The following is a 16,857-nucleotide window of genomic DNA, read 5'->3' on the forward strand; positions in this document are numbered from 1 at the left end:
AAATAAAAAGACTAAAAACTAGGGCTGGGGTGTAGTTCGGAGGTACAATGCTCCTGAGTTCCATGCCCACTACTGGGGGGAAAAAAAATCAATTGGAGAATTTTTGTCAAAGACATAGGAAACCCAATTTATGGTTGTTTGTGTGTGTGTGTGTGGGGGGGGTACTGGGGATTGAACCCAGGGGCGTTCTGTCTAGGAGTTATACCTCCAGTCCTATATTTTATTCTTTATTTTGAAACAAGGTTTCACTAAGTGTGGAGGGCCTTACTAAGGAGCTGAGGCTGGCTGCCCTGCCATTCTCCTGTCTCAGCCTTGAAGTACTGGAATTACAAGCATGAGCCACCACACCCAGCTTAATTTATGTTTTTAAAAGACAAGACAAAATACTGGCAATAGGTAAAAATGCTATTTTTTCTTTTTTCTTTTTGTTACTGGGGATTGAACCCAGGGGGATTCTACCTCCGAGCCACACCCCCCAGCCCTATTTTTTTTTTTTTTTTTAATTCTTCATTGTGAAACAGGGTCTCACTAAGTTGCGGAAGCCTCACTATGTACCTGGGCCTGGCCCTAAGTAGCTGAGGATGGCTGTGAACCTGTGATCCTCCTGTCTCAGCCTCCCGATTACTGAGATTACAGTTGTGTACCACCATGCCCTGCTGAGAATTTCAACTTGATCTGTGAATGGTAGGTAAGAATTAAATATTAAGTGGAGGGGAAAAAGTACAGAAGGGTAGCATAGCAGTAAATAGTTGTCATAGCTCTACATAAATTTGTCAGACTTTGAATTTGAAGACTTGGCTCTACCTCAGTTTTTGACCGCTAAGTAAATTTCCTAGCCTCTTTGTTGTAGTTCCCACTATCTGGATTCTCAATACTTTGGATGCCTTTTTGTAGACCATGAGGTTTGGTGTGGGATATTATTCAAGGAAAAATATCAGTGTGATATTAAACCATGGGCTGTGGAGTGATAGGAGATAAATTAGATCTGGATTCTTTTTCTCAAAGAGGGTACATACAGTCTAATGGACATGTGATAAACATCTAAAATACAAATTTAAGAGAACTATACCAGCTGGGTGTGGTGGCACACACTTGTAATCCCAGCAACTCAGTGAGACCCTGTTTCAAAATAAAGAGTAAAAAATAGGGCAGGGGGTGTAGCTCGGAGGTAGAATGCCCCTGGGTTCCATCCCCAGACCCCCCCCCCCAAATAGAGTAATATACCAGAGATGGGCTTGGTGGCACATGCCTGAAATCCCAGAACTTGGGAAGCTGAGACAGGAATATTGAGGGTTCAAGGTCAGCCTCAGCAATTTAGGGAAATTCTGTTTCAAAATATAAAAAGGGCATAGTGGTACAGATTTGTAATCCCAGTATTTGGGAGGCTGACACAGGAGGATCATGGTTCACTGACAGCCTTAGCTACTACTTAGTGAGGCAGCATGTAGTGTTTCTGCTCTTATAATAGATGCCATTGCCTGAGAATCGATTATGTTTAAAGAGAAAGAGGGTGAATTTGAAGAATAAGTTTAATAGTTTGAGCTGTATTGTGTGTTATAATTGGGGAGGATGGGGGTAATCAACAACATTTAGATCATTTAAGCTATTACATATAAGCATAAATTATTGTGAGAATGAATATAGTAAGTAATATTCTTTTGAGAATATAAGCCAGATTGTGGTGGTTTGAAGACTTTATGGGGAATGAGAATGTGTAACTAGGAGAGAGAAAAATACACCAAGGTATTGTCATTTTTTTTCTCCCTCTCATTGTCAGTTTTTAAAGATCTTAGAGGCTTTGGATTATTCCTTGAGGGGAATAATTAGGAAATGAACAGCAAAAAGTTAAAAGTCATAAGAAATGAAGGAGGCCAGTTAGTGATTTTCACACTTTAATGGGAGTTTTTTTTAAAATGCAGATTCTGATTGAGTAAATCTAGGTGGGACCTGAGATACAGCATTTCTGACAAGCTTGCAGATGCTGCTGCTAATACTTTGTGGATAATACTCTGTCAAGGTTCTAGAGATTTGATAGTATTATAGATGAGTTAGCTTTGTATAGAGGAACAACTCTCTGAGATAAGGTAGGTGGAAATAGAAAGTTTGCATGCAAGAAACATGCCTGATAATCTTAGAAATGGAGTTGTGAGCTTGAAGACAAGTTGTGAAGGTTTGGAAGAGCTATGAGGAAGAGGGAGGAAGAAGGAGAAAGTGAATAAATTTGGAACATATAACAGTCACTGAACAGTAAGGAGTAGTTTGGTTATAGTGTTTGTAGAAATAAATATAGCCGGGAGAGACACCTGTAATTCTAGTAATTTGGGAGGCTGAGGCAGGAAGATTGCAAGTTTGAGGGTATCCTGGAGTAATTTAGCAAGACTGTCTTAAAAGATACAAAAGGCTAGGGTTGTAGCTTTGTGGTAGAGCATCACTGGACTCAATCCCCAGAACCAAAGATAAGCAAAAACCCCAAACAAAGTAAACATCTGTGTGTAAGATGTGTACAGCTAGATCAGTCAAGGTCTAGAAAGAAATAGAATCCAGCTTAGATGGTTCAAGAGATTTTAATGGACTACAAAAGTAGGATAGATTTAGGGGAACTCATAAGGAGTTTTTTCTTTCTTTTTGTAGTAGTAACCGGGTACTCTATTAGAGTCAGTTTATATATGTCAGAAGAGGGTGACTTATGGAGTTATGGTGGTAGAGTGACAGAGCTTTTGCTAGAATTTTTTTTGCAAATCAGGAACAGCTTTCAGAAGACCTGGACTTTTGAAGAGATTATGTGATATAGTTGAGTGCACATTACTCTTTCCAAGGGATACTAACCACCCTAATTAACAGTGGATACTAGCAAGTGGAGTTGCAGTCCTGGTCTTATTTTAAGTTGTATGAATTTGGGAAAACTTTTAGCAACAGAAAGGTCTGTTTTTAAAGAGGTCTTGTGACCTTTTAAAATCATTAAAAACAAGAAATTGCTATTATGTGTTCACTGTAGATTCAATAAAACAGAAGTAGTATTTTGTTGAATATTTTTAAAGAAATTTTAAAGAAATAATAAAGAATAGCTGGGCGTGGTGGCGCACGCTTGTAATCCCAGCAGTCGGGAGGCTGAGACCTGGTTCGCAGTCAGCCTCAGCTACTTAGTGAGGCCTGCAACTCAGTGAGACCCGGTTTCAAAATAAAGAATAAAAAAAAAAAAACAGGGCAGGGGGTATAGCTCGGAGGTCAAAAGCCCCTGGGTTCCATCCCCAGACCCGCAAAAAAAAAAAAAAAAAAGAATATTTTTAAATTTAAAATTTAAACTTTAAAGAAATAATAAGGAATAATTTTAAAGAGATATTTAAAAAAATCTTACCTATAAAATGAGTTTATACTTATCTACACCCATTCCATTCTCATGGTTTAATCTTTTAATATAATTTTAGAAATATACATCTTATCCTCATAACTTTATGGCTGAAGCATTAAACCATCAATAATGATGACCTATAGTTTTGTTTTTATGATTAATTTTAGGTTATCAAATCATGTTTGTTATAAACAGTAAATATTAGAATTTATTAGCAGGGAGCCAGGCATGGTGGCGCATGCTTGTAATCCCAGCATTTGGGAGGTTGAGACTGTGGAGGATCATGGTTTGCCAGCAGCCTCAGCCACACAGTGAGGACCTTTGCAACTCCCTGAAACTCTGTTTCAAAAACAAAAAGACTAAAAAATGGGGCTGGGGATGTAGCTCAGAGGTACTATGCCCCCTGGGTTCCATCCCCAGTATTGCAAAAAAAAAAAAAAAAATTAGCAAGTTTGCAATGTCTGAGAGAATGAAAGTTTATTAGGGCATGAAATAGATAAGGAGGGCTGGGCATGGTGGCCCACGCTTGTAATCCCAGCATTTGGGAGGCTGAGACAGGAGGATCATGGTTCCCGAACAGCCTCAGCTACTTAGTGAGGCCTTCTGCAACTTAGTGAGACCTTGTTTAAGAGTGAAAAGTTGAATTTGCATTGAGTTTATCCTTAACTTAATCATCACCCCTCCCATACAAGAATTATAGAACATTTGTAAACCATTCCCTCTACACAGTATTGATGTCAGCTACTCAACTGAAGTTTCTAGTTCGTTCTTTTCTGTCTGCCTTTTTCTTTTGTGTGTGTGCTACTGGAAATTGAACCCAGGGGCTTTTTACCTCTGAGCTACACCTCCATTCCTTTTTAATTTTTTATTTGGAAACAGGGTCTCACTAAGTTGTGGAGGGCCTCACAAGGTTGAATTATGGGTTTCTAAAAGTTCGCTTCATTTGCTTTCAGTCCATAATTACTTCAGAATTTCAGTAAGAGCTGTCTTCTTAGCAATATATAAATTACTTTAACTTAATTTAGAGTTTAAAAATCTGAGTTTAAGACTTGGCATAGAACTAGATTAGTCAGTATTCTAGAGAGAAATGGAATCCAACTCAGATGATTCTAGTGAATGTGAGATTTTAACAAAGGGGTTGCAGAGGTGGGGTATATTAAAGGAACCCTCAGGGGATGTTTATGTGTTATTGAAGCTGGTTTAGAGCTGTGGAGAAGAAGGTGCCTGTCAGGAGTAGTGAAAGGATACAACTTCTGCTGAAAAATATGGCCAAGAGGAGGGAGTTAGTGTACTTGGGTACAGATTAGGACAGAAGTGTATTTGCTAGATACTGGCAGTAAGATAATAACCAACACAACTACTAATGAGTGTGCCTTTGACTTCAGGTAACAATATTTTAGACTTAATTTCTCTCATCTACTAACTATTCAGATTTTACTGGGCTGATGTGGACATTTAGTGAGATAATAGGTAAAAGTAGTATCAGTGTCTTTGTCTTGTGAGTATAATTTAAAGTCTTGATAAATGTGTGGATTTGAAAAGCCCAGCTTCATTTCACTTTGTGTTGTGCTAATTTTTGTAGAAACTATGGTTTTATTCATATATATATATATATTTTTTTTTTTTTTTGGGGGGGGCAGTGCTGGTAACTTGAGGCCTTACATATGCTAGGCAAATGCTCTACCACTGAGCTATATAACCAGCTCTCTTACTTTTAAGTACATGTTAATTTTAATGTTTTTCAACAATTGTTTGAGAAGTGAATTGTACCATCATTATTAAGTAGTTTCCAGTATTTAGCTTTTTATAATTTTATAAAGCCAGGAGCCTGAAACCCTAAGTTCTACTTTAGACTATAGTTTAGACTATGCTATTACCTACCTCTTTGTTGGACTCATGCTTTTTTTACATCTTTGTTTTTCCTTTTTGAGAGTTGTCATAATAATATTTGCCTAGTACATTTTAAATTTTATAATGGTAAAATAAAGCAATATTTGTCAAGCACTTTGAAGATTTCAATTTACCCATATATATTTGCTATTTATAAAAAGGTTATCTCTTAAGCTTCAGGTAGAGAATGGTTATGTGGTTTTTTTATTATATCTTGTGACTTCACATTTATATTTTGTATGTGTGGTTATTTGAGTGAAGTAATTATGCTGATGTGTATTATAGTCAATATGTAATTTTTTTTTTGTTGGTACCGGTGATGGAACTCAGGGACACTGTACCTCTGAGCTACACCCCCAGCCCTATTTTTTTAGTCTTTTTATTTTTTGAAACTAGGTTTCACTGAGTTTCGAAGGGCCTCATTAAGTAGCTGAGGCTGTTGGCGAACTATGATCCTCTAGTCTCCGCCTCTCGTATGCTGGGATTACAAGTGTGCACCACCACGCCCGGCTCCATATGTAAATTAAAAAAAAAAACCTGTTTTTGGCTGAAATGAATCCTTGGAGATTATTTTTGTGTATTACCTAATGGTAGATTTTGTCTTTCTCACTTTTGCTATAGACAGAGCACTGCTTACTTCTGACCTTTTGGGTGTTGTGAGATGTAGAAACTATTTCTTGGTAGATGATTGGTCACTTACCTTTGCTACTGTTACCACTGGTTTATCCTTCTTGCCTACTTCTATTTCCTGAGATGGCAGTGATGGCTTTGTCACATTTTCCTCCTAGTTTTTTACAGCTGCTCTTCCTCCTCCCCTTCCTTCTCAGAACTTCTTTTTTGTGGTACTGGGAATGGAACCCAGGGGCATTCTACCTCTGAGTTACACCCTCAGCCCTATGTTTTTTTATTATTTTGAAACAGTCTCACTGAGTTGCAAGGGGCCTCACTAAGTAGTAGCTGAGACTGGCTGCGAACTGTGATCCTCCTGTCTCAGCCTCCCAAATGCTGGGATTACAAGCATGCGCCACCACATCTGGCTGCATTTATTCTTAATATGGTATACTTTTATCCAGTCTCATCTGTGAGTATTCATACCCAGAAAAAGATAGGACAGTCTGTTTTTAAGAAAATTGTAGCTGCTAGATGTATATTTTGTCTCCCCAAAATATACCTTTTGATTTGAAGTTAAGTAAACTTTTGGTACATTTCTTAGACTTAAGTTAGCACTTCTTTATAAATTCCAGACTGAACTTTTCTGATTACTGACTAAATTTTAATTATTTTTCACCAGACGGTCTGCCAAATCACGAAGCAGAAGCCCATATTCATCTAGACATTCAAGATCTCGTAGCAGGCACAGATTATCTCGATCCAGAAGTCGTCATTCTAGCATTTCTCCTAGCACACTAACTCTGAAGAGTAGCCTGGCTGCTGAATTGAACAAGAATAAAAAAGCAAGAGCTGCAGAGGCAGCAAGAGCTGCAGAGGCAGCAAAGGCTGCAGAAGCAGCTAAGGCTGCCGAGGCAGCTGCCAAAGCTGCAAAAGCCTCAAACACTTCTACACCTACTAAGGGGAACACAGAATCTGGTGCCAGTGCATCACAAACAAACCATGTGAAGGATGTGAAGAAACTTAAAGTTGAGAATGCACCTTCTCCCTCAAGTGGTGGAACTTTAAAAAATGACAAGACAAAAACAAAGCCGCCTCTTCAGGTAACAAAGGTAGAAAATAATTTGATTATAGAGAAAGCCACCAAGAAAACAGCAATAGTTGGGAAGGAGAGTAAGTCTGCTGCTACAAAGGAGGAACCAGTATCTCTTAAAGAGAAAAATAAACCACTTACACCAAGCATAGGTGCAAAGGAGAAGGAGCAACATGTGGCTTTAGTAACTTCAACATTACCACCATTACCTTTGCCTCCCATGCTGCCTGAAGATAAAGATGCTGATAGGTAAGTGCAAACAAATTTTTGTGACACTGGAGAATTGATCACAGATCCTGACTCTTGCTGGGCAAGCTCTCTACCATATTGAGCATCCCAGCCCTATCCCACTTATTTCTGAGTTTCTTTGGTGGACTTGTGAATTTTATCACTTCAGTGGCTTTATAAATTCATGACTTTTTAGTGTGGTCTTTTCTCCTTTTTTTTTTTTTTTTTTTTTTTTTGGTGGTACTGGTTTTCCTGGAAGCCCTTCTACCTTCGGGCTACACTCCCAGACCTAGTTTTTAAACTTTTTTATTTTTGGAAACAGGGTCTCTTAAGCCAGCATGGCTGGCTTCGAACCTGCACGATCCTCTGTCTCCACCTCCCAAGCGCGGGGATTACAAGCGTGCGCCACCATGCCTGGCTTAGTGTGGTCTTTTCTTAACTCTTAAATTCTTTTAGCTTGTCTTTTGACTAGGGACTAGTTACATTATATTATAGGAAACTCATTCTGTGATTATTCTCTTTTAATATGCTTGAAGTTTTATGAATATACAGGACATAACTTATTTTTTACTTTGAAACATTTTAAAACGATGGAGAATTGACTCTAAAGTAAATGCAGCTAAGACTTTCTTAGATGTATCATAGGGTAGAAGAATTGTGCTATTATCTACCTATTAGGCCATAAGTCCATTTTTATTTTTATGAAGAGTAGAGTTTTTTCTTTCCTCACTTTCTATTAAAAAGCAATTCAGTGGGCAGTTTTCCTAATTGGCTTTCTTTATAGAATTTGAAAACAGGTAGATGAAAATGCTGTGTGAGCATATCTTGTGAGTGCTCACTTATGAAAATTTTATAATTTAAAATATACAAAAGCTTAATCATATTTGTTTCATGTCTTTTTTTTTTTATACAATCATAATGTTGCTGGAATGTCCTATCCAATTGAATCAGGTTTTATCTAATGGAACTACTTTAATTGTGGTATTCAGTGTTTTCCAGGGACACTGAAGTTTCCTAACAGTAGTGATTTGTAGTTTTTGATGAGTTCTGGAATGGGCTTTTCAGCACAGAGAGGCTTAATTGAGTCATTTTCATTAGTGAGGAATAACCAGTTACTGAGAATTCAGGTATCTGTGGTTCTGTACTTTAAATGTTTTAGGGCTATGTTTTTCCTAGGGTTCCTTTGAGGAGTTAAGAATATACCCATGTGAATGTTTAATGAGGGCATTCTTTTTGTATCTGTCTTTTTTGTTTGTTTGTGGTGCCGGGGGTGTAGCGTTGAAGGTAGAATGCCACTGGGTTCCACCCCTGGTACCACACACACAAAAGAATATTTTGGAGACAGCTTTACTGTATTTTAGTTTCCCAAGTAAAAACATGGCTTCTTATCATTTTTTGATATCTAGTTGTTTTTCAGGCAAATTTTTTATATTTTACGGTTGTTCTTGTACATTTCTAGTTAAGACATTTTATTTTTTGTTTCTGTAGTATATGGAAATTTAGAAAAATATTTTCTATTTGGTAATTACTCCAGGTATGCAGTAAAAATGTAGCATTTAGTTGTATAATCTCATTCTTGAGACATGATATTTTCTAATTCATTTAGTTATATATTTGGATAGAGGAACACTTTTATTTTGGTGGTAGTACTGGGGATTGAACCCAGGGGTATTCTTTCTCTGAGTTATGCTCAGCCCTATTTTTAATTTTTTATTTGGAAAGGGATCTCACTAAGTTTTGGAGGGTCTCACTATGTTGTTGAGGCTGGCTTCAAACCTGTAATCCTCCTGTCTCATCCTCCCAGGTACTGGGATTACAAGTGTGTTCCACCATGCCCAGCCAGAGATATATTTTAAATTAAAAAATTATAAGTGAAATTAAGACTTTTAGTGCCCTCCATATATAGATTTGAATCTTCAGACAAATAAGAATTTTTTACTGAAGTATAATTATAAGCTACAGGCCACCGTTTTCTAAGTAAGATGATTTAATAGCATATTTTCAGGGAACGTTCAGGTGGTGACTTTTGTAGAAGCTTTGTTTGTGGGGGTGGTGGGGTTACTGAGAATTGAACCCGGAAACATTCTACCTTCAAGCTATACCCCCAGTCCTATTTCTTTTTATTGTTTTGAAACAGGGTTTTACTAGGTTGCTGAGAGTCTCATTAAGTTGCTGGGACTGTCTACTAACCTGAAGTCTTCCTGTCTCAGCCTCCCAAGTATTGGGATTACAGGTATGTTCCACCACACCTGGCTACAAAGAAGTTTTTACTGTGTTCTTTCTGCCACCCTTCTCTGGGAATCCATTTGTATAGTACTTTCTCCTACTGCTTACCTCTTTTCCTAGACTATAAGTTACTATCTGAAAGAAACTGTAATGTAATATACTTGTTGTTATTGTTGTTAAATCTCCAATAGTTCACATAATAATACCTAGCAAATAGAAGCTACCAATGTTTGGTGAATGGAGGGACAGTAAAAATGAGTAGTGGGCTGTGTGATATACTGCTTTAAAAATAAGATTGCAAATCAGTTTCTTTTCAACCTTGTTTCCCTATTGACTATTTTTGTGAGTAATGGGGTTATGAAGAGAAGGCATAATTTTACTTACTGTGATTATTGGTAAGTAGTTTTCAATCAGATGGTATTAAAGGATTCATTTTGTTTTTAGAGTAATATTGTTCAATGTGAGTAGAAAGAACAAATATAAACTAAAGTGTTATGTGGGCCTGGTGACACACATTTGTAATCCTAGTACTTAAGAGACTGAAATAGGAGGAACGCAGGTTTGATGCCAGCTTTTGCAACTTAGTGAGACCCTTCCTCTTTCCAAATAGAAAATAAAATTGGGTTGGGGTATAATTTTGAGGTGGAATGTCTCTGGGTTCAGTCCCCAGTACAAAAAATAAATAAAACTGAAGTGTTTGCATTAACATCTTTGCTAATTTTGGACCAGAGCAATATAATCTCACTAAGTTTTTTCAGTACCAGACTCATAACTGCTGTGAAAGGATGTAAAGTCCATATTTTTTATTGTCATTATAAGGTTCTCCTTAAGCATGTCATCATCAGGTCTTAGATTTTGTAATATTTGGGAAATTCAGAAATTATTAATCAGTGTTAAGATAATTTAAAAACCAGAACTCTATGCATTTTTAAAAAGTATAGAACTGAGCTTAAATTTTACCTAGAAGAAAAAAAGACATTTCATCAATAAAAGCTATAGTCTTAAAGAATTTAGGAGAATAAATGTCTAATCTAGAAAAATTAACCTTGAAAAGCATTGATGTTGAATCAGCTGTTTATGGTTATTTAAATGTTCGACATAAATAATAGCTTGTTATTTATTTATAGTATGAGGTTTTAGTTATTATAGGAAAACTTTTGTCTGTCTTCATTGAAATGAACCTAATGATGTTACAAAATTAATGAGTTTTCTAACAAAGATTATTTTCAATGTTAATTATAATTTTGAAGTTAAGGATTTTTTTTTTTTTTTTTGGTGGTGGTACTAGGGTTCCTGGAAGCCCTTCTACCTTCGGGCTACACTCCCAGACCTATTTTATATATTTTTTTATTTGGAAACAGGGTCTCTTAAGCCAGCAAGGCTGGCTCCGAACCAGCACAATCCTCCTGTCTCTGCCTCCCAAGCACGGGGATTACAAGCGTGCACCACCACGCCCGGCTAAGGATATTATTTTTTAAGATAAAATTCAGTGCCAGGAGTGGTGGCTCACGCTTGTAATCCCAGCATTCAGGAAGCTGAGACTGGAGGATCGCTGTTCTCAGACATTCTCAGCTACTTAACGAGGCCCTCCACAACTTAGTGAAGCCCTGTTTCAAAATAAAGAATTAAAAAAAAAAAATTAGGGCAGGGGGTGTAGCTCGGAAGTAGAATGCCCCTGAGCTCCATCCCTAGACCTGTCCCCCCACAAAGATAAAATTCAGTTTTTAGATCTACAGAAAAGTTATATAGATACTAGAGAGTCTCCATTTTACTTGTACTCACTTTCCTTAATATTAGTCTCCATAGTATGGTATATTTGTTACAATTAATCAATATTTGTACATTATTATTAACTCAGTTCCCCACTGTGTACAAATTTTCTTAGTTTTTACCTAATCATTTTACAGTTGTATATAATGTATTATTTTAGCGGAAAGTAAAAAAACTCAGATGCAGGGTGAAATAGTATAGAGTATTCATGGACATTGAATATTATTAAAACATAGAAACAGGGCTGTTTTCAGTTAACATTCTTGTAGCTATAACCTAAAGATTGAGTATGTAATTTAGAGGAAAGATTTATTAAGGGTTTTGGGTTCAGTCTATGTGAGGACAGCAACCTAACCTTAGACCACAGGGCATGGCAGCTGGAAGCAGAGAGAGGGATTGTGGATCATGCTCATATCATGCTCATATATATGCATACATATATGCATATATATATTGGGGAGGAGGAGCCATATATAATTTCGAAGGCAATACCCTCAGGGATCCACTTTCTTCAGCCACACCATACTGGTCTACTGTGTACCACCCAAGTAAATCCATTATAATTAATTTATCCACTCCTGGGATTACAGCCTTATAACTCCATTGTATCATCCCTGAATATTAACAAATGAGCTCTTCAGGGGACATTTTATTTCTAACTCTAACAATGGCTATATTTTTGTTGCTCAAATTCTGCTGTTTTATGTGTATGACCCCTCTTTTTTTTTTTAAGCTTAAGAGGAAATATTTCAGTAAAAGCAGTTAAAAAAGAAGTAGAAAAGAAACTCCGCTGTCTACTTGCTGATTTACCACTGCCCCCTGAGCTGCCAGGAGGAGATGATCTTTCAAAGAGTCCAGAGGAGAAGAAAACAGCAACTCAGTTACATAGTAAAAGAAGGCCTAAGTATGTGCTTGCTTTCTACTTGTGCTTGTGATTCTGAATCTTTATAAGTTTACAAAATACAAAGTTAAAATTTAATATGAAAAGTGTTTTATTCTTTCAATGTAAAATATATGGATAACTTCTATTGGAGTTTTGAAAAACATTTTTATAGTTGCATACCTATCTGCAATGATTAATAAAACCAAATTAAATTTTCTCACAGTTTGTAATGTATCAATTTCTTGGGGTATAAAATGTGTTAGAGATCATTTCTGCAGTTAGGATAGCTAACATAGAAACCCTGAAGTTGGACAAGGTAGAGTTTAATGACATCAAACAAAATTAGTAATGGGCAGGTTGCTGTTTTTCTTTGCTCACATCTCCATTTCCTCCCACAACTAAAGGCATTCTTTATTTTGCAAAAGGTAGAGTAAAAGAAAGTTTGAAATCTGTATCTTAAATTAATTTCTAATGCCTGAGTAGAACTCATGTCCTTGAAACCTGTTTGTTAGTTACAGGGATACAACACTGATGATGTTTTAAATTTCTTAACCAAGGGAAAGTACGACTTTTGAGTTAGCTCTGATTTTAGAATTGTGGTTTAGGTGGTGCATATGAGATCATTTTCTAGAGAGAGTGGAAAGCTTAAAAATAACCTTTAGAATAGTAGTTTTTCTGTGAACGCTGTAGCTTTATTCGTGTGTGTGTGTGTGTGTGTGTGTGTGTGTGTGTTTATGGTGCTGGGTATTGAACCCAGGGGCATTCTACCTCTAAGCGATACCTCCACCCATATTTTACTTTTTATTTGGAAATGGTCTTGCCAACTTGATGAGGCTGGCTGCGAACCTGCGATCCTTCTGTTTCTGCCTCCCAAGTATTAGGATTACAGGTATGAGCCACCACACCTGGCTTGATTATATTGATTGATAACTTTTTGTATTCTCTTAGACTGAAAAATATCCCTTGAGTTTCTATTTTTGAGATTATTTTATCTAACTAGAAGTCTTATCAATAAGCTTAGTTAATGTTCATTACCATACTTTTGTTCTTAATACCATATATATATATGTTAATGAATGAGAAATAAAAATTTCTGGAGGTTTGGGTGAGAACTTTTACTCATTTTCTAATACTGGTTCCCATTCACTGCAGTTTGTTTGTTTATTTGCTTATTTATTTATTTTGTGGCAGTGGGGATTGAACCCAGGGACATTCTTCCTCTGAGTTACAACCCCAGTATTCTTTTACTTTTTGTTTTGAAACAGTCTTTTTAAGTTGTTGAGGCTGGCTTTGAATCTGTGATCCTTCTGTTTTAGGCTCCCGAGTACTGGGATTATAAATGTGTGCCACCATGCCCCAGTCTAAGTTATAGTTTATTTCTGAAAGCCTTTTATAATACCATTTTTCTTCTCCATTTTAAGTACTCGTCTACAGGTCAGTATGCAGATATTATATCGTGGCTTTTATAACTTCTAATATTATGCCACAATATATTTTTTTCTGAGAGATGATCATAGATATGAAAGGGAGGAAGAAAATAAAGGATAAGATTGGGTGGAGGGTAGGTATTGAGTTATTAAATAGTGTTCTGTTTACTTGATTGTATATAAAAACTTCAGAACTATATTTAATAGAATATGTGGGCCTCGCTATGGTGAAATCAAAGAAAAAGATATTGACTGGGGAAAACGCTGCGTGGATAAATTTGATATCATCGGAATTATTGGAGAAGGTACTTACGGACAAGTTTACAAGGCCAGGGATAAAGATACTGGTAAGAATGCTAATTTGGGGGACTCTATAACCCTATGGGATATATGTAGTTTTTGTTTCTCCTCTAATGTATAGTTTTAGGCATGTCTATAAAGTAAAATTCAAATCTACTGTGCTTTTAACTTATTTTAATTTTGTTCTGTGTTATGCACTTATGTAAGATATGAGTAAGTGGATGTGTATGCATGTATATATTTTTAAGTGGTTTTTGATTATTTGTGATATGCCTGTATGGTGATATTTACTGTCCTTCCCCTGTTATGATGAATAATTCTTAAACTATTAATAATTAGGGGGGGAAGTATCTTTTTTTTTTTGGTGGTACTGGGGTTCCTGGAAGCCCTTCTACCACCGAGCTACACTCCCAGACCTACCTTTTTTTTTTTTGGAAATGGCAATGGCTGGCTTTGAACCTCTGCGATCCTCTTGTCTCTGCCTCAAGCACGGGGATTACAAGGGTGCGTCACCACGCCCAGCGGGAAGTATCTTTACTCAAATTTGTCTGCAGTAGATTTTTTTGTATAAAATTTTGTACAACAGTCTTCAGACAAATTTATTTATTTATTTATCTATTTATTTATTTATTTATTTATTTTTGTGGTACTGGGGTTCCTGGAAGCCCTTCTACCTCTGGGCTACACTCCCAGACCTATTTTTTTTTATATATTTTTTGAGACAGGGTCTCTTAAGCCAGCCCGGCTGACTTCGAACCAGCGCGATCCTCCTGTCTCTGCCTCCCAAGCGCGGGGATTACAAGCGTACGCTACCACGCCCGGCCCAAATTTATTTTTTCTTTGGAAATTACTGCTGGAGGCCAGGATTAAGAAGTTTATCTTTCAGAACATAATAAGGAATCTTAGGAGAAAAAAAATTTTTTTTTTTTTTGGTGGTACTGGGGTTCCCGGAAGCCCTTCTACCTCCGGGCTACACTCCCAGACCTCTTTTTACATTTTATATTTGGAAACAGGGTCTCCTAAGCCAGTGCGTGGCTGGCTTCGAACCTGCGCGATCCTCCTGTCTCTGCCTCCCAAGCGTGGGGATTACAAGCGTGCGCCACCACGCCCGGCATGGAGAAAATTTTAATAGATCCCAAAAGAAGAAAAAGTAATTGTAACAAGTTATGTACAAAAGTTATACATTTTGCTAAATAAAATAGAACTACTATTCAATCTTATTATTCTTTGCTGAAATAAGCCAGTTATATATTTTATTTTTATGTGGATCATATTGAAAATGGCACACCTTCAAAGTGCTTGTTGCCCTCTCCCTCACCACTTCCTCTTCCCCCCTTTCAACAATGAGTGTCCAGGTTAACCATGCTACATTCATACTTTTACACATATTGGTATGTAGCTCCTCCATTAATCAACCTTAGCCTTCTTCCTCTCCTACCCTTCCATTTCAGCTTTGCTGAGGTTTCCCCTCCATTATCTGGAGTCCCTTTGGTATCCCTAATAGTCTCTAGTTTAAGCATATTAGAGAAAACATATACCCTTCTCTTTATGTGCCTGGCTGATCTCACTTAACATAATGTTCTCCAGGTCTTTCCATCTTCTTGTGAATGACATGATTTTGTTCTTTATAGCTGAGTAGAATTCTGTTGTGTGTATTGCCCATAATTTTACAATCCATTTATTTGTTGATGGAGACCTAGGTTGTAAACCAACAATTTTAAATTGTTATCTAAGGACATTTAGTAGGGAGGAGATGATTTTATGGTTAGAAACTACTGAAAGCAGTTATATCATAGAGTGACAGTTGATATATTGATATATTATCAAAAAGAGATTATAACTTTAAAAAGTTTATTGAACCAAGAAAACATATCGTGTTATATGAAGACTTCAGAAAAATGAATGTTTCGATGATTAAAAGTGTAAACTTTTCTTTTGGAAAATTTGTAAGAATTTTTTCTCCAAAGAAATAGAATGAATATACTTTATTTCTTTGGTATTAGGGATTGAACCATGAAGCAATCTACCTTTGGGCTATATCCCCAACTATATTTTATTTTTTATTTTGAAACAGGTTCTCACTGAGTTGTGGAGGCCCTCAATAATTTGCTAAGGCTTAATAATTAGCTATAAACCTGTGATCCTCCTGTCTCAGGCTCTATCTGGCATGATTATACCTTTTATTGTAGTGCATTTTTTTTCTCGGTTGATCTTAACCTATAAAGTAATTCAAACACTTCTAAATCTGTAAAAATTCTAAAATTGAAAACACTTCTGATTCCTAGCATTTTGGATAAAGGTTACCCAATCTGTCATAGTTTGTGTGTGGATCTGTTTTCTTTGTTATTTAGATCTTATATAAAACTTTAATTTAGAGGGGCAAAACACATACTTTTGAGACCACTAACCACATTTGAAATCTTGATTTTACTACTTAGATAATTGGTTGACTTTGGGCAGGTAATATGTCTAAGGATCATTCTGTTCAGAGAGATTTTCCCTCCTTCACTTTAAAAAAATTGAATGGCAATATACTCTATCCACTCTTTAGCATGTTGGTTTTTCACTAAATGTTTTAATCAAGAAAATGAAACAATACATTCAGACCTATCCTTTCTGTCTTGTCCTTTCTAACAGGTGTATAGTCATTCATGGTTTGTATAAATATCCCATAATTTATTTGAGAGATTTAATTTCTTGAACTGTAATATTTTGTATGTTGGAAACTAAAATACAATTTTTAGATTATAATTTCCAGAGGCAGAAACAAACTATGAATAAAAATAAATTTAAAAATAAGAAAAATATCATGTGTTTTTAATTAGATGATAACATTTTATTTAATTTCCTTATAGGAGAAATGGTAGCCTTAAAAAAAGTACGTCTGGATAATGAAAAGGAAGGCTTTCCCATTACTGCAATTCGAGAAATAAAAATTCTCCGGCAGCTTACTCACCAGAGTATTATCAATATGAAGGAAATAGTGACTGATAAAGAAGATGCTCTGGATTTTAAGAAAGACAAAGGTATGTACACAGATTTAAATAACCAAAAAATTTTTTTTGTATTGACAGTATTTCTA

At 36.3% G+C, this 16,857-nt stretch overlaps 1 protein-coding gene across 2 annotated transcripts in view; it reads left to right on the forward strand.

Annotated features, from left to right (window-relative positions):
• The window catches only part of CDK13 (cyclin dependent kinase 13), a gene marked incomplete at both ends in the record, with an annotated part of 135,790 nt that overhangs the window by 36,024 nt on the left and 82,909 nt on the right, over nucleotides 1-16,857 (forward strand). For both annotated transcript variants that reach the window (XM_080702003.1, XM_080702004.1), the window contains 4 exons: nucleotides 6,531-7,190; nucleotides 11,899-12,069; nucleotides 13,683-13,822; nucleotides 16,631-16,801. In XM_080702003.1, the coding sequence (XP_080558129.1) occupies nucleotides 6,531-7,190; nucleotides 11,899-12,069; nucleotides 13,683-13,822; nucleotides 16,631-16,801 (1,142 nt within the window). The remainder of the gene's footprint in view (nucleotides 1-6,530; nucleotides 7,191-11,898; nucleotides 12,070-13,682; nucleotides 13,823-16,630; nucleotides 16,802-16,857) is intronic.

Source organism: Muscardinus avellanarius, assembly GCF_963383645.1.
Source record: "Muscardinus avellanarius genome assembly, chromosome: 9".
Lineage (NCBI taxonomy): Eukaryota > Metazoa > Chordata > Mammalia > Rodentia > Gliridae > Muscardinus > Muscardinus avellanarius.